The following is a 17,833-nucleotide window of genomic DNA, read 5'->3' as shown; positions in this document are numbered from 1 at the left end:
GATCTAAACTTGATTACACTATACTACATGCAGGCCTTTGAAGGCAGCTTAGAGATGCACCCTCTGCAGGAGAACCACCATCCTGCACAAGTTTTCCCCTTACCATTCACTGCTCTCTGCAGCTGGAAGGGGAGCTGCAGTCACCTTTAGTTTTCTCATTTCTGTCTCTCTACTACCCACAGAGACTTGCTCCTATACTGATTTAGGCTGAGTTGTGTCTTCCATGTACACAAGGATGGAGGCAATCTAGCACATTCACCCCTTGCTAGGGTAGCATCTTTTAATCCCCTCTAGACTGCTTTCCTCTTTCTATAGAGCTGGGACAAGTATAAAGACAGATGGGATCTGGATAACAGAAGGCCATGACTTTCACAGCTAGGCCAAAGCCCTAGGTCATAGTCCCAGTGCCACTGAGTGGATGTCCTAGGGAATATTGCCCAGAGAATTCTGAGTAGAAGGGCTGGAAAAAATGCAGCAACTACAACTCACAAGTCTTTCCCGTTTTGCTCTCAGCCAGGGTCTGCACCTGAACTTTGAGGGAGTCAGCAGCTGGCAAGAGCAGACACACAGCTTGAGAAGGTAATGCAGCTTTGGGAGGAAAGGAAAGTGGGCCCAGTTGGAATCATCTCTTCCCCTGACTTGTCTCCACACCCAGAAGGGGTGACACTCCTCCCATGGGCACTAGGATGTGTGCAGTGCCCTACTTCCCCATAGCCCACATTGACCTAAGGAAGAAAAGGTCCAGCAAGGCTTTAGCGCCAGAACTCAAACAAACTGGCAGAAAGCAGGTACAGGTCACTCAATAGGTGCTGGAGCAGGGACTCTGCGGGAAAAGTTTTAACTGGAGACACTCTGCTTTGGGAGGAGGGTATAAAACAAAGCCAGTTTCTTTTCACCTTAACCGCACTCTGCAAGCCCTTCATGCTCCCTTCCTTTGCCTAATCCACTCAATTAACTTCCACTTAATGTTTTTTAAAAAATTATGGCACAAACATGCTACTTGACACCATCACATTGCTTGCTCCGTTAGATCCATGTCTCTAGCGACTTTAAGCACCTCAAGGCAGGAACGGTTGGTGCAGTGTCTGGCGCAGTAGGACACCCTAGCCACTACTACAGTAATGAAAATACTCATTATGTGCAGATAATCTCCACCCCAGAGGGACATTAACCTTCTCCAACGCACATCCTCAGGCAAACCGTCCACATAGCCTTGTGGTTTTTAATTGACAACCATTAGCATGCTCAGGGCAGTGTATAAGTACAGCAGAACTGAAGAGTAGGGGAGAAAAGGTTGCTGTATACTGTGAATCTTTACAAAAAGGAAGGGCATTTAAAAAAACATTACCATGTTCTACTTGAACAGCCATCTACAGGGGTAAAATTAATAAAAAGCCAACAGGGGTTACAGATAAATGTATTTTAATTAAGATTAAATATATTATTCCAAGGTATTTTAAATCGCACTTGTACTGTACTAAACAGCCAGAGGCAATAAAAAAAGTTCGGAAACTGAGAAGTTCTGACATCCAACACGCGACAGTAAATGCTGCCAGTTAAAGCGACATACACTGCTCCCAAGAACAATTATTATTATTATTATTTTTTTTTTTTTAGAGAAAAGTCAAACTTTTTTGTATGGACAAAATCTAAATTGAAAACTGGAAGAAATATTAGTGCCTGCCTTTATTTTTTACATTTTTTTAAAAAGCAAGGTACTTCCTAACTCCATGGACTATATACTGTATGTACACGAGTAGAACATTTTACAAGTGTTTTGGATGGAGCAGCACTAGCTAGCTATAAGCTGGTCGTGTGTTGCTGAACCAAATGCCAAGACAAGTTAAGCATTCTCTAGGAGCCTTTTCTCCACAGCTGGTGTGAGAAAAAGAAAGTGAATCATGTACATACAAATCACATATTCAAACAACGCCCCCCCCAAACGCCAACATCCCTATTTGTTATGGAACTGTACAAGCTGCCACTAATCAATGGAAATCCTACTGCAATAAGTGATTTGAGAAAGATGCAACAGTAATCAAGTGCATTACCCACGCAGAATGCTCAGTTCACCTTTACCATACCTGAACCCCCCTCTCATCCCTTCAAAACAAAGCTCCATAGAAAAGTGCACTGTTTCTGCAGATATGCACCAGATAGCCATCTCTATTTGTTTTCAGAGCACAAACTATGAAAATGCTACAACAGTATCTATGAAATATGGCATGGGAGATTAAAGCTAAAATATTTAAGGATCTGCAGGAACACTCTGCTTTTCCCTGAAAAACATAATTACAAACTAGAATTAAAGCATGGAGGGTTTGCACACAAGTGCCCCCAGATTAAGCTAAAATGGGCTGTTCCTGGCAGTGATTTCCATAATATTAGTGCAACATTAATCCCTACACTTCACCAAAATGATTGAGATAATTGTTTAAATGCACTATGTGCAGATTTAGGTTTACAAAAAACACAAAGCAAGAGCTGAGAGTTGTGCAGAAAACTGATTTCACTTTGAAGTCTACCCGTACAGCAAATCAGCAAACAAGATAAGAATTTACTCATCCCCTGGTTCGGTGTCAGAATCCCACCACGGCTAGCAGTAGGTGAAGGGGGCACTAAGATTCTGCTTTGAGTCACTAGTTACACATATTTTCAATTGCTATCCTGGTTATCTCTTCCAATTTTGAAGTCACACAAGGGGCTCCATTTTTACAGTACTGTTGTATTGATCTGGACTATGCAGCCCCACTGAAAACAAATGCCATTCATCTTTTATTCACTACACTGTTTTAAGAGATGGAATAAGTTATCTCTTGCATGACAACAGCAGACACACAACTTGGTTCAAGTTTTAATTGTGTAAAAATCTGACATTCGAATACAGTTTTAAGGGAGAGACTTGCTACATTGCAAATCGTAACCAATTCTGCCAATTAAGGATGAGACCCCGTCTAATAACAAATCACCATAAATTCCCAAAGCACACAGACCAGGCAACACCATACCAACAACCGTTCAGACACTACGTGCTTGTGTGTGTAAGTAAGTAACAGTTTGGAGGTTTTGTATATGCAGTTAGTGTGACTTAGTCTAAGCACTGGCAGCCAGTGATTTCATTGGCTAACCTCTTGATGCCATTAAGGGCTGGGAGGTCCTGTGCTAAGCCCAACGTGATCTTCATTACAATTGTGCAGCAGAAAAATCCCAGCTTTTAATGTTAAAGTTCACACACAAACCGTATAGATACACCAGACAGGGTAAAATAGACTCAAAAGATCCATTACGTTTGAAGAAAATTCTGAATAAAATGATGTCTTCTGCACAGCCTCAGCCTCCGACACTGCAACATCTTTATCTAGTATAATAGACTCTGTAGTAAACTGTTTTTGATCTCCATAATGAGTAGGAGTTGTCAAATTTAAGGAGATAAACTCCTCTCCCTGGGTACTGGTGGCTGCCAGCGTACACTTCTTCGTGACAGTCTCGTCTGTATACAGGCACTATTTCATCTAGCTGAGGCTTGCTGGCATTCTTTTTGGATTTCTCTTCACTGTTTTCTGTAGTGGAAAAAATAAATATCAGTCATTAAATATGAGGGGGGATTTTATGCAAAGAAAGAAAGAATAAAATAAAATGATTGGGTTTTGTTTTGCTAGTCCAAGAGGGACCAGGAAGACACAAATCAGTGTTATCTGAGTAACAAAATAAGAGGTATGTTTAACTATTTGGGAGCATGTGGGGGTTTTTTTTGGGGTGTGGGGGGGAGACTGTTAGGGACTAAGCATTCATGGGGAAGATTTAAGGTAAGATTTCTAAAATGAAGTACAGAAATGAGTCTCTTTATTCCTGCCTGAGGAAGTTCTTTATCCATTTTATGAGTGGTACTTTGTTGTGACATTACATTTACAAAGAAGGGGAAACCAGCCTTTAGTTCAGTCTGATCATGGGTTTCTTCATCAATCATGCACTTTATGAATCCACTAATGTTAAATAATAAACAGATCCAGGGCCTGATTTTCAAAGGGTCTTGAGCCACCACAGCTTCCATTAAAGTCAATGAGAGCAACTGGTGCTCAGCATTTCAGAGTTGAACCATAAGCACTTTTTACAGATCTTGTCAGAGGATCTCAAAGCCCAGCTATTTCAGACTCCTCTCGAGAGCCACTTTTGCTCAAGATCAGAGTTAATTCTCTGCACCTTGAAGTCTTTAAACCACGATCTGAGGACTTCAATAGCTCAGACAAAAGTTAGGGGTTTGTTACAGGAGTTGGTGGGTGAGTTTCCGTGGCCTGCTCTGGGCAGAAGGTCAGACTAGACAATCATAATGGTCCTTTCTGACCTTAAAGTCTATGATTCTATGATAATCAAAAGACTCAACAACTGATAGCACAGTAAAATAAAGGTTAGCTGAGTTAACTGTTGAACTCCTGACAATAGTTAGGGTGGCTGACCTACTGTTATTCATGTGAGCTGAAGGACAGCCCATTAAGTGGGGTGGCCTGACCTGATGACTAGACCACAGCTAGCTGAATTAAGGTCATAGCCTGAGGCATTTCCAAATGTGGTTCACTTGGTTGTAAAATATCCACAGGTCATTTTGTTCACTTGTCTATGCAGAGCAGTTGTGCACTTGCAAGCACATCCCTGTGCACAGTTTTTGCAGGCAGGACACAGTATACCCGACGGTGGCCGAGCAGTTCAGTGGCAGAGGACAGATGGCTGGGTCACAAGCTCCTGCAATGGCATGGCAGACTCCCCGGTGGCTGAGGGAAGGGACCTGGGTCCAAGCCTTTGGCCACCTGGCTTATTGCAACGTCAGGCCTTGGAAGAGAGGATGTGGAGGTTAATTTCCTTCCTGGAAAATAAGTCAGCAGTGCAGGAATTGCATCCTTTAGGGGAGTATTAAAGGTACATGGAGACTTTCACCACCATGTCTTGAGTTTTGGTTCAACATATAGAATAATGGAAGTGTGCATTTCATTGCTTGAGTCATTCGATACTGGACAAAGCACTGGAGACTAGACAGTAAAGATACTCATACATCAGAGGCAGGAGAATGAAAGACAACCGAGTAAGTCTTTTCCATCTCTGACTTTTAAGAATGGTATTTCTCATTCTCCCTCACATCAGGCTACTTTAAAACAGGTGATCATGTAAGTGAGTTAATCACACCATATCATCTACAGGTAAAGTTTTCAAAGTTTTCTCTACCCCACCTCCATTTCTATGTGAACATTTTATGCACAAAAGGCTCCTTTTCTAGGTTTCAAATCACTGCACATAAGCTCTGCAATGCCAACATGGAAAGGCAGGAAACCATCAGATGTAGCAATGTCCAAAGATCAATTCCAAAGAATGCTTTCACCATACTGTGTAGTTATTTCTAAAATGGACACTCAGCACTGTGACCTTTTGTGTTTAAGATTTTTTTTTTTTCGAGTTCCATGAAGGAGAGTTTCACTTATCAGTGGCTTATCTTAGTACCCTAGCTAGCAACAAGTGTTATCTGGGTCAGTATCTAGCAGAAGCAGGGATGTCCAGATTTGCCTACTACATAGTCATATATTAGGAAATCTAACAGCCTGAAGGTCATGTCCTAAAACAAAGATTTCCCTTAACCTTCAGCCCCACAGGTCCCAGCATCAGCCTAGCACTAAAGGCTTTGCACTTTACGGCCCCTTCTATCAAGGAACTCTCAGTGCAGAAATAATTTTGCCTCTCAATACCCATATCCAGGACAATATGTTTTACAGATTAGAAAGTCAAGAGAGTGGTTAAGTGACTTTGCTCAAGGTGACAAAGTATCAGGATGAGAAACAGAATCCAGGCCTCTCCCCCTTGCTTTGATCACAAGACCAAGATCATCCTTCCACCCCAGCATGCAACGTTTGAGCACCTTGTTCAAGGTGGAGCATAGCATACCGACTCCCACAGTCTACACGAGCACCACTTCAGTGTTGAAGGAACATTTTTTTTTAAATCACGTCTCTCTGAAGTGTTATTGTTACAGCCCCCAAGATTAGAGAAAAAAAATTAGAGAAATCAAAAATCATTAGAGAAAAAATCAGCTCATCAGTTGAGCATTTAACAGCAGCAAGGATTGTTTCCCTTGGAGTGTCTTTCACACCAAAAGAGAAAAGGACAAAATAGTAAAATAGAACCATAAAAACCAGCAACAGGACTGAGACACATGCACAGAGCCATGGCTCCTGAAGCCAAACAAACAATCCCCAGAATTGAAGTTTTCACTTTAAAAAGTTGTATTTCAGACCTTGTGGTTGCAAAATAAAAGCCTGAAATGTAAGCCAAGCGTAACCATGGCAGTGGTGTCTGCAGACAGCCCGAAGAAAAGGTTCTAAAGAGGTGTTAACCTCCTCATTTATTCCAATGGGGTGTTAACTTTGAAAGCCCTACTGCTCTGGGAGGGGCCCCTGAGAATTGTGTGCTACCCCATTGCAGCTCTGTTGGGGTGTTGGTGGCAGGACCTCTTTGCTTGAGTGGGTAAGAACCTCTCTCCTCTGGGAATTTCCCCAGCCTGCTTAAGGAGTCGTGGTCTGGACAGGAGGGAGGCCCTATCTTGCCAGAAGATGGAGTAATAGTGACTCCTCCCTAAGCCATATGGGTGGCCCTTGCCATTCACCCCAAGGGGTTGTGGGGCCATGAGGGCCAACACACGTGGATGCAACTATGACCATGACTGCCTTAGCCTGGCCGCAGTCAGATGTAGTACTTGAAACAACTAGTAACTAAGATTTGGAAGGGACAGATTTCATGTTTAGAGGGACACCAGCTGTGCAGAGGGTGCGCACAAAAAAGAGACCGTTACATTAGAGTATGGCCAATGGACACCATTAAAAGCGTATATAAAATAAGCACATATACCTTCATCTTCATCCTCATCATCACTGGATTCACTGACATGCACACTGACTGCAGTGTTGGGGGAGTCTGTCCATTCAAAATATACCCCAAAACCAATGTCATAATTGTCTGTAGCAAACTCCCAGAAGAGATACGACCCCTCTTCATGAGTTGGTACTCTGACTGTAACCACTTCTCCTCGGCCTACTGTGATCACAGAGTCTGCATCCTGTCGGATCTTCTCTTTAAAATCTTTTATCTGGGGTCGTGTCCACATGGATGGAGCAGCTATCACTGGAACAGATTCTAAAGAGGAAGAAAAAAGCATGGACAGTGAATGATTTGCCTTTAAAAATACAGCTATTTTAATGTTATGTAATAACAAATCACTTCTGTAAGACATGGCACCACCGAGTCTCTGCAGGGAAGTCTCAAGATTGCTTCCAACACGGAGCTTTCATGCTATTACAGGACAATGCTCTTTTAACGGAGGCCTAGCAAACGCACATGAAATATATCATGAAGCCTGCATTGTAACATTGCACATATTACAAATCTGCCCCTTAGAACTAAGTCTGGTTGAGCGTCTCATTCGATTTGCAGCTGTCTGCACATCTAAGCTGACTGACAATACTATCTATCTTTATTCAGGCAAAATTTCATTCCTAAGACATCACTTCAGTGCAGTGCAATATGGGTTACTACTACAGTCAAAGGCACCGGTTCTATGATAGCTACACAAGGTTACTTAAACCCTTTCAACAAATCCTTGAAATGTAACTCCTGAACACGCAAGCTGTTTTATTTGATGTGCTCAGTAGAACTACTCCACTTTTTTCACACAGGACCCAGAACCCATCCCCAGTTTCTTGCTAGGGCCTGCCCAAATCTTACAAGGATTTTGGATGAAGGTGGGCAAGTGCCACTGATGAAGCCAGGAATAGTGATAGACAGAACTGGGGAGTGGGGAAGGGAAGCTGATAGTGGGTTGATTTTCCTCCTCCAGCTCCACAGATTGTTACAACAGGGCTGTCCCTGGGAGCCAAGGGAACAGCGAGGAGCTGAAGTCTGTTGGGTTGGAAGGAGGATGTACCTGGATCATGGGGAGAGCAGCAGCGGCAGGTGGAAAGGAGAGAACAAGTTATTCCTTTAGAGTCACTCTCTTTAGACACTTGGAACTAGTGTCCATGAGAATATGCCCCCCGCCACATTCAACCAACAGCCCCACTCCCCCATCAAGACCCACTTGTGGAACCGATCCTATACAGAGAGAAGCTCTGCAACAGAACTTCTACCTTACATTCCTTCCCTCCATGGTCTTGTGTGTCAGTTACCTTCAGCTCAAGAGGACTGGATGGGGGCTCTTTGGAACCCATCCAGCCCTCTCCTACTTTAGGTAATAGAGTTGCGGCACATTCTTCATCTTCCATAGGAACTGAGCACACTGCCTTTATACCCAATCCCTTCTGCTTTGGAAAAGGTAGAGAGTGGGCCCAGGAACCACATCTAGCTCTGACCGGGTAGTAGAGAGTGATAACTACAGAACCACAATACGAGGGGAGGGGGGGCAACAGATAAGTTACTTACTTTACAGAACTGGAAATTCTTTGAGCTGTGTGGTCCCTATCTGTATTCCATTGTAGGGGCGCATGCACTCTATGCATCCTGAGGTGGAGGATTCTTGTAAGCAGTGTCCGTTGGTCCATGGATGCGCCCTTTGTCTCCTTGGGCCTCAGACCAAGAGATAATGGGCAGAGCAGACCGACTGCCTCTCCAGTCCCTTCTCTACTGTGAATCCAGGAATGATCCGAAGCAGAGGGGAATGAAGGTGGGTAGTGAAATATAAATAGGGACCACTTATCTCAAAGAACCTCCAGTTACTAGAAGGTAAGTAATTTTTCTTCCAGTATTGGTCCCTAAATGCATTCCACTGTGGTGACTGTCCAGCAGTACTCAATAGGAGGAGCATGCGAGAATGCAGGCAGCAGACTTTCCCAATGGATACATCAATGGAGGAGTCCTGTACCAGAGCATAATGTCTCACGAATGTGTGGCTAGAACTCCATATGGCTGCCTTGCAAACATCAAGTATAGGTACTTCCTGAAGCACTGCCACGGATGTAGCTTGTGCTCTTGTAGAATGAGCCCTTACCTTAGGAGGAAGAGAGAGAAGTAGTGACAGCTGGTAGCAGAGTAGGATACAGCCTGAGATTCATTTAGAAATCCTCTGGGAAGAGACAGTGTGGCCTCAAAGTCATTCTGCTATAGCAAGAAAATCTTTGATTTTCTAGTTGGTTTTGTCCTTCGTAGGTAAAAAGTCACAGCATGTTGCATGTCAGCGGAACTCTCTGTCTCCTCCTCAGATGCATGTGGTTATGGAAAACCACAGCTGATTTACTGGCTTAAGGGGAAATCTGAAAGTACCTTGGCAGTGAACTTTGGCTGTAGTCATAAGACAAGACTTTGTCCTTATTGCAGATAGCGTATGGCGGATCCACCATTAGGGCTCTGAGTTTCCCCACCCTTCCGGCTGAGGTGATGGGCAGAAGGAACAATTTTTATTGATAGGGGATACATGGAACATGTTCCTAGTGGTTTGAAGGGAGTCAGAGTGCTGAAAACAAGATTCAAGTCCCAGTGAAAGGTAAGCTTCTTTACTGATGGGAAGGTTCTGATTCGGCCTTTCAAGAATCTGTTAGTCAATGGGTGAGTGAAAATTGAGTAGCCATGGAGGATGGATGGCATGCACTGAATGCTGCCAGGTAGACTCTTATAGGACTGAGCAAGAGCCCAGTTTTGAGTGAGAAGATAGTCCAAAATAAGGGGAATATCTGCCGACTCAGATGTGTTTCATCTGTGCCCATATGGGGAAACACTTCCCCTTGATTGAACAGCATTTCCTAGTGTCCTTTTTGCTGCTCAGGACGGTTTGCACTGCTTTAGAGCGCGAACATTCTAGAGTGATGCCCATCCAAAAAAACAAGTCATCAGATAGGTTGAGATGCTTCATTTTGCTATTCTCCTGGGTCAAGAGAGCAGGAAAGGACAGGATGCTGATCTGAGGGTGAGATGATATAAGGAAATTTGGGAACCAAAACTGTCTGGGCTAACTGGGAGCAATGAGGATGACTCGTGCCCTGTCCTGAAGAATTTTCCATGGGACTCAACATAGGAGTGGTAAGGGAGAAAAGTCATAGCCAGATGCCCTGACTAGGTGTGAAAGAGAGGACTGCCCTGAGTGTGTAGCTCTAGAGCACCTTTGGAACAGCAAATGTTGCATTTCCAGTTGGTTTGGGAAGCAAACAGATCCCAGGTGGGGCTTCCTTATTGAGTGAAGATACTGTTCACTACTGAATTGTGCAGCTCCGACTTGTGACTGGTGGCAAAATGCCTGTGAGGGTGTCTGCCAACACATTCTGAGTTCCCAGAAGGTAAGCTGCCAACAAGGTAATTTGACTGACACCTCAGTTCTATAGGGTGATAGCTTACACACAGCGAGAAATGGATCTCATCCTTCCTAGTTTGTTGATGTAAAAGACAGACAATTGCCATATTATCTGACAATATGAGGACATGCTGGGACTGGATAAGTTGAGGAAAGGCCTTGCAAGCTTCTTGCACTGAATGATGTTCCAGAGATTGATGCACATCCTGGCTTCTTAGGGCATCCAACTGCCCTGTGCTGTCCACATGGGCCACCCCCCTCCTCCCTCAAGAGGGAGGGATCTAATGACTGTCTTTTCCAGTGAGAGGTATGGGAAGAGAACACCCACACATCCTTGATTGGGATCCCTTCCATCAATTTAGAGATGATGTTATTCTGGAAGGAATTGTCACTAAGATAGTTGTGGTGTGGTTGGTTGGTGAACATGCTGTTTAGAGTCATGCCTGTAGGCAATGTAAGTAGACTCTGGTGAATGGGATAACAAGTGCATGAATTCATGTGCCCCAGGAGGGAAATACAAGTTTTGAGTGGTGCTCAAGAGTTGCACATAACCTGGTCTATCAGGTCACTCATGGAGCAAAACCTGTCCATTGGTAGATAAGCTCTTGCCATGGCTGAATCCAGGGTCGCCCCTCTAAAGTCTATGGTCTGTGTCAGTGGGAGGATAGATTTTTCCAAGTTTACACTGGCTCCTAAAGAGGATAGGTGCTGAAGCATTAATGAGGCCTCATGTGTCCTTGCAACGAGAAGCAAATAATTGAGATAAGGGCAGAGACGAAGCCATTCCAGATGAAGTGAAATGCAACTACCAGAAAGACTTTGGAAAAGACCCTGGGGTGCAGGCAAGACTGAACAGGAGCACCCTGTATTGGAAATGGTTGGGACCCACCACAAATCTGAGAAACTGCCTGTGGGTGGGGTGAACATCCACATAAGAGCATGTGTCCTTCACATCAGGAGCTGTAAACCAAATGTCTTTTTCCAGGAATGAGATTATTGATGCCAATGTGACCATGTGAAATTTCAGTTTATGAAAAAAGCGGTGGAAATTGTAAAGATCAAGGAAGGGTCTCCAATCACCCTCTCTTTTTGGATACAAGGAAGCACACTGAGTAAAAAGCCCTTTCCTTTCCTTGGAGAGCTACCTACTCTATTGTTGCTTGTTGGAGAAGGGACTCCACTTTCTGCCTGAGAATACTCATGTGAAAATGATCCCTGAAGAGAGGGTTTCAGAGGAAGTAGAACAGTAAACTTGATTGCTTAGCCAGATCGGATGATGTTTAATACCCATTTATCCATGTTACAGCACTCCAGTTGTGGAAAAAGTGCCAAACAACTCCTGAAGATTGGGGGATTGGTTAGTGGCGGCATCACTGAGTTTGCAGTTCTTAAACAGCCATCAAAAATATCTTTTAGCCAGGGGATGGGATGGTGCTAAAGATGTGGGAGCTGCAAGGAAATGAGACTTCTGCATCTTCTGGCTCTTATGAGGAGTATCATAAAATAGCTGATAAAACGGTTGAGTTACTGGTCTAGATTTATAGGGCTGCCTGTGATATTTTCTTTTGGGGGCAGGTGTATATATGACCCTGGTAGACCAACTGCTAGCTCATGACAAGGCCTCACTGAACACTTAAATGCATAGTTGGAAATCAGTCTTGCTTTTCTGTGTGTTAGCATTATCAAAATAAATATTGGATGTTAAGTTGATAAGAATGTGTTTTTAGTATTTTATAAAATGCTTATAGGATACTGCATGTATTGTTTTCACTCAACTATACCCTATGTTATAATACAACAGCAAATATTTGCATTGTATTATAGCCCTGTAACTAAGTAACCCATCAAACAAGAAGGAAGCCTTGTGTAATGCAAATGGTCTCTTACAAAGATGTTAAATCCTGTTCATTAAATGCCAGTGAGCCACTGTGCTAGATCAAGGATCAAAGACTAAGTGCATTCCTCCCCCCACCTCCCATGAAGAAGGGACCTGTGTCGCAACTGTTGCTGTCAGCTTGGTTTCTGAGAGAAGAAGCTATATAGATGGACACAAGGAAGAATTCTTCATCTCTGGACTGTCTGAATTCTAACAGGGCAGAATAAAGAAACGAGAAGACGGAATTCCCAAGTTACTCTGGGTAACCCTAAAAGGCTTATGGGAAGCTGGCAGTTTATAATTCCAAACAGTAGCAGAGACATACTAAACTCTCTCACCTGTATATGTATTTTTTACCACCTTTAACCTTTCAATAACTCATTCCTTTTTCTTACCTAGTAAACCTTTAGTTAGTTTACTATAGAACTGGATACCAGAGTTGTCTCTGGTATGAGAGCTGGGATGCAAATCAACTTGGGTGAATGACTGGTCTCTTGGGACTAGGTGTAACCTGAAAGTTCTGTGATTTTTGGTGTGCTCACTAATCACATAGTCCAGCTTGCCTGGGTAGTGAGATAGTGTCTAATGGGACTGTGTGACTGTTATAAGACTATTGTAGTACTTTGGGAATTCACATTTAGTACTGTGTTGACTAAATTTAATTATAGAACATACCACCAGTTGAAGTGTCCGCCTTGCTTTTTGAAAGTCTGCTCTGAGGTTGGTACTCCCGTTTGTGAGTCACTCCAGACAGCATGACCGTATAGATTCCCAGGGAGTGAAGGGTGGCTCTGGAGTCCTTCAGAGTAAGGACTCATCTGTCTTCTCATTGAAAAAAATGGGCTTAGTTGAAGGGCAAGTCCTCTACAGTGTTTTGCACCTCCCTGGAAAATCCTGAGGGGTCTAGCTACGAGTTAGGATATTATAATGGCTGTTAACATTGACCGTGATAATGTGTCTGTGGCATCAGCCACTGATAGATGTGTGGTTCTTACCACCAGCAGATCTTCAATAAGTGCTTGTAATTGAGCTCTGTCTTACTATGGCAGCTCATCTACAAAGTCTGTAAACTTGGAATATTTCAGATAGTCATACTTAACCAACAGTGCTTGATATTCCACTATTCTGAACTGAAAGCTTGTGGATGGGAATACCTTTCTTCCCAATAAGCCTAGATGTTTAACCTCCTTGTCAGAAGGATTTTGGATACTGTCATCTAGATCTCTCAATGGCAGCCTGCATGACCAGAGTTAGGTATGCGATGGGTAAAAAGAAATTCCGCTCCCTTGGCTGGAATGCAATATTGTTCCTCTGTCTTCTTAGGGGTAGGGGTGCATGTGACTGGTATATGCCAGATTGCTTAACAGGTTCATTAACTCGAAGCACTATTTGACTAGACCCAGTAGTTTGCAGTATATCCAAGAGTTTGAGGGATCTGAACCTCTCCTAAGGAGATCAGGAATTCCTTTGCCGTTCTGCACAATCATTCTTGGAACGGTTTCTGGTCATCTGGAAGGGATGGAGACACTGGAGTGACTACTAAATCAGGAGATGAAGATGACAATCTTGTCAGTACCAGCAAAACCGATGGAATCGGTTTGTAATCTTCCTCTTCCATAGGGTCATGAGGAAGTTCTAAATGTTCCCTCAGAGGGCAATGGTGGAGTGACTGCCTAACAGGACAAATAGGCTCTGCATCTGGGTCCCATATTCCCCAGTATGACCAATAAACTGTGTCAGGAAGGGGTTGTAGAGGTCTTCAATGCATGGGGCACCACCAGTCCAGAGGTAAATGCGAAGGTGGAGGTTGGTACCAGGAAGCTCTGGATTTCTTGTCTGGGCTAGATTTTCTTGGGGGAGATGATGGTTCCTCTGGGGGTTTCAGATTCTCCCAAGGAAGAGAAATTTTGGTCCGGATTCATCAGTGATACTAACAGTTCCAATGGAGGAAAAGCCAGACTGGTAGATGGAAGAGGGGACAGACTTCTGCTACAGCCAACATCCCCTGGTAGAATTAAAATCTCCCTCGTGAGAGAAGGTCCAGATGATGGGGGAAATTGAGGCGTGGGAACAGGAAAAACATCTTCTGGTGTAGTATAAGTCTCTGCCTTTCCTGGGTGTGATCCCCTCGTGCTGATGGGATTGGAGGTGCTGTGGGAGATGGGGAAGGTACCACCAGTGGTTGAGGCTCTGGTCAGGTGTTCCTTGCTGGAACTGATGTATCCTGATGTTTACTCCTGGGGGAATTCTGCACCACTACACATGCGCATAATTCATGTGCCACGTATAATTTATTTTATTTTTGCAGAAAATAGCTGCTGCTGGAAAGTTGCTGCCATTCCACCTTTTGCCCACCAAAGGGCGCTGTGTCACTAGAACAGAGCAGCCACTAGGGAAGAGAAAGAGCCTACTTTCTTCATAGCGCCTGTTGGGCCAGGCCAAGAGACATGGGATATGGGGAAACAGACTGTGTGGGGGTGCCGGGGGGGTCAGAAAGGGGCTAATGAGGACAAACTGGGGCAGGGGCTGAATGGGAGTAGAGGTGCAAGGGATGGGAGTGGGAGTGCAGGGCCACATAAGGCACAGAGGTGCCTGAGTGGGGGCACAGTGACACATGGGGACAGGGGCAGATGTACCTAACTGAATTGGAGAGGCCAGGGGTCAGACAGGGTCTGCATGGGGGAAGCTCCCTAACAATCTTCCCCCTCCCCCCCCAAAAAAAGCCTGTTGCCTACTTTGCCCATCCATACCAAACAACCCTCCAAGTTCACACCCAGGCTCCTTCCCAGCAATTACCTCCCTCCGTTCCCAACTCCCCCAAGCCTTTACACTGCTTCTGATGGATGCAGGAAATACGGTTCTGTATTGTAGTTTAAATGAATTATTACTCAAGAGTTCTCTATTAATAGGCCTAGTACGGAATCTATTTGTTAAAAAACATTTCCTGAATCTTTTTTGCTGTCTGTATTGTTACAGACATAGTTGCTGACAAGTATATTGAAATAAATTACCAAAATAATTGAAACTGGTGTAATTATATTGTGTTATTTTGACAAATAAAATAATATGCAAATTTTTGCAGAATATTAAAATATTGTTGCATAATTTGGGGGGGGGCGGAGATGCACTAATTTTTAGTTTTTAGCACATAATTCCTCCCAGTAGATGTTTTAGCTTGGACAGTACCAGTGAACTTGGTGTCACTGGTACAGGGTCTGGTACTGAAAAAGCCCACAGAACCAGGGCTCTAGTGTCATGATCTTGGGACCTTAGGATGATCTAAGTCCTTACAGGCTGAATAAGCAGACATGCTCAATTTAAGCAGAAATGCATTGGTCATCTGAAGCACATTTAGAAGAAGACCTGCTCTTAGGCTTGTGAGAGCATTTCCTGCCTGCTGATAAGGGTCTGTGGATATAGATTCACACCAGCATCACCTCTCATTGTGGGAGGCATTGTGGCCTCATGGTCTTCTCCATGAGGTGCTCTGGACCCGGGAGGTTCTGACCCAGGCTATGCGGTGGCAAGAAGGAACTGGAGAGGCGGTCATCTGCTCTGCCCTTTATACCCTCAGTTTGAGGCATGAGGAGAGCAAGGGTGCATGCGCAGACCAATGGATGCTGCTTGCAGGAATTCTCCAACTTCAGGTGCACGTAGCACATGTGCACCCACAGGGGAATACAGATAGGGACCAACACTCAAAGAACTAGGCTCTAACAAAAGTCTCAGGTTTCTTGTTTAAATTAAGGAATCTCGTTCTAGTCATACCTTTTGGTCCATTCTCTAGTGCTTCTTCCAGAGCATCTGGCTCCAGCTCTTTTTCAGGGATGTCTGTATGAGCCTTGGCCTGTCCATTAACAGATGGGCTCTCTCCCGGGGCAGCTGCATTCACCTTTGGCATGGTAGTCATAGAAGCCCCTGCTGCCTCCTGCTGGTTTTGTAATGCTGCCTACAGTTAGAGAAACCAAGTTCAGTAAAAACAAGGAAGTAGTCATCAAAATATCTTAATTAACATTTCAGAATGTAGGCCAACATTTTTCCAATCTGGGGACCTAAAGTTAAGCATCTAAGTGGCCTGATTTTCAGGTGTGCCAAGCATACACAGCCCCCATTGCAATCAGTGAGTTACATGGAGTCAGGCCTTTTGAAGTCAGGCCATTTGGATCCAGATGCTGAAAAAAATTGAAAATGGTCAGTTGAAATCCTAACTGGAGACAGCTAGTGGTAATTTGTTTTCACACCTAATTGGAGAAACGTTTGCAAGTTTCAGTAATCACTATAGTAATTCTGCTCACAAAAAACTTGTTTTAGAAAAGGTATGCACAGAATTTCACAGTTACATATTTACTGGCCTTTAATAGTTAGCCTGTTGAAAGGGTCTCTCTTGAAATCTAGTTAACTTTTTGAAAGCAGAAGTACCTGAGAGCTATAATAAATCCCCTGCCAGTTTGTGGGTTTACAATATCAAATCTGTGTGAATTTGAAACTAAGGGCAAAAGAAGCCCACAGAACTAAAGCAGAGAGCAGCTATGGAAAGCATGCCAGAAGAATGGCATTCCAAGGCACAGACTGAGGATGCTTTGCACACAGAACAAGGCCTATGCACTTTACCAGCTTCAAAAAAAAAAGGGTCTCAATGGGACATAAGTGGTACATAGATTTTGTGTGGACCCTCTGCAAATGGTTTAATTCACCCAAGAAGAGGGAGAACTGTACCATGTAATAATTCAAACAATTTATAGTTAACACTTGGAATTAGCCAGCGGGGAAGTCTTTTGGATTTAGCAAGGAAGGTTTATTCCTGAAGAAAAATTGGAAACCCAACAGATTAAAGAATTGGGGGGGGGGGGGGGATCAGATTAACATGGTACCAGCCTTTATGAAAATCAAAGAAAAACAAGAGCAACAGAGATGTGATCTGACTTCTAATTCCTTAAAAGACTTTCCCATGAATGGGTTTGAACTAACGTCATACATTAAAATGCAGAAATTCTGGAAACGTAAATTTGTTCCCATCTGAGCCCAGATTCCACTGCTATGGGCACATTAAACTATTAAAGTACGCACACATTATTACAGAGTGCTTAACATTTGACCTCTAAGAACTCTAACAGGGATTAAGTGATTGGCAAAGTCACTTCAGACAAGTCAAAGGTTGAACTGTCTACTTAGAATATTCTTAGCCAATGGCTGTTTTAGAAAATTACAGGAAGAGATTAACAAAGAAGCTTCAGTATTTGAATCTGATACAGTGTCAGCCAACCAAACGCCACTTTTTAAATTTTAAGAGTCACCACCTCTTTGACCTAGGATAACAAAAGTGCATTAGTACCTCTGGTAGAAAGGTTGGATCAAGGATACCAATGACTCTGTATATCTCAAATGTCCTACTATACCTGTTGCTGTGCAAGCTGGACTTGATACAACTGCTGCATGTACTGTTGATAGTGCTGTTCTTGAAGCTGGCGAATTAGGATCTGTTGCTGTTCATAGTTGCCCGGATACTGCTGGGCTGCATATTGCTGGAACTGAACAGCAGTCTGGGAGTTCAATGCTGCCATTATTTGTTGCCTAAATTGTCAGGAGCAGAGTATGAAGATTACAAATGGCTGGAGGTATCAGCAAGATCACTATTTTTAACTGGCCTC

At 43.6% G+C, this 17,833-nt stretch overlaps 1 protein-coding gene across 1 annotated transcript in view; it reads right to left on the bottom strand.

Moving 5' to 3' along the window:
* Nucleotides 1-3,189: 3,189 nt before the first annotated feature.
* The window catches only part of ACBD3 (acyl-CoA binding domain containing 3), a 31,296-nt gene continuing 16,652 nt past the window's right edge, over nucleotides 3,190-17,833 (bottom strand). Inside the window, exons 5-8 of the mRNA XM_073338702.1 lie at nucleotides 17,582-17,756; nucleotides 15,954-16,134; nucleotides 6,886-7,170; nucleotides 3,190-3,560 (exon numbers count right to left, since the gene is read on the bottom strand). Of these exons, the coding sequence (XP_073194803.1) occupies nucleotides 3,355-3,560; nucleotides 6,886-7,170; nucleotides 15,954-16,134; nucleotides 17,582-17,756 (847 nt within the window). The 3' untranslated portion in view covers nucleotides 3,190-3,354. The remainder of the gene's footprint in view (nucleotides 3,561-6,885; nucleotides 7,171-15,953; nucleotides 16,135-17,581; nucleotides 17,757-17,833) is intronic.

Source organism: Lepidochelys kempii, chromosome 3, assembly GCF_965140265.1.
Source record: "Lepidochelys kempii isolate rLepKem1 chromosome 3, rLepKem1.hap2, whole genome shotgun sequence".
In the NCBI taxonomy this organism is placed as follows: Eukaryota; Metazoa; Chordata; order Testudines; family Cheloniidae; genus Lepidochelys; species Lepidochelys kempii.
The sequence above is the reverse complement of the archived record's forward strand: the minus strand, read 5'-3'. Positions and strand labels throughout refer to the sequence as shown.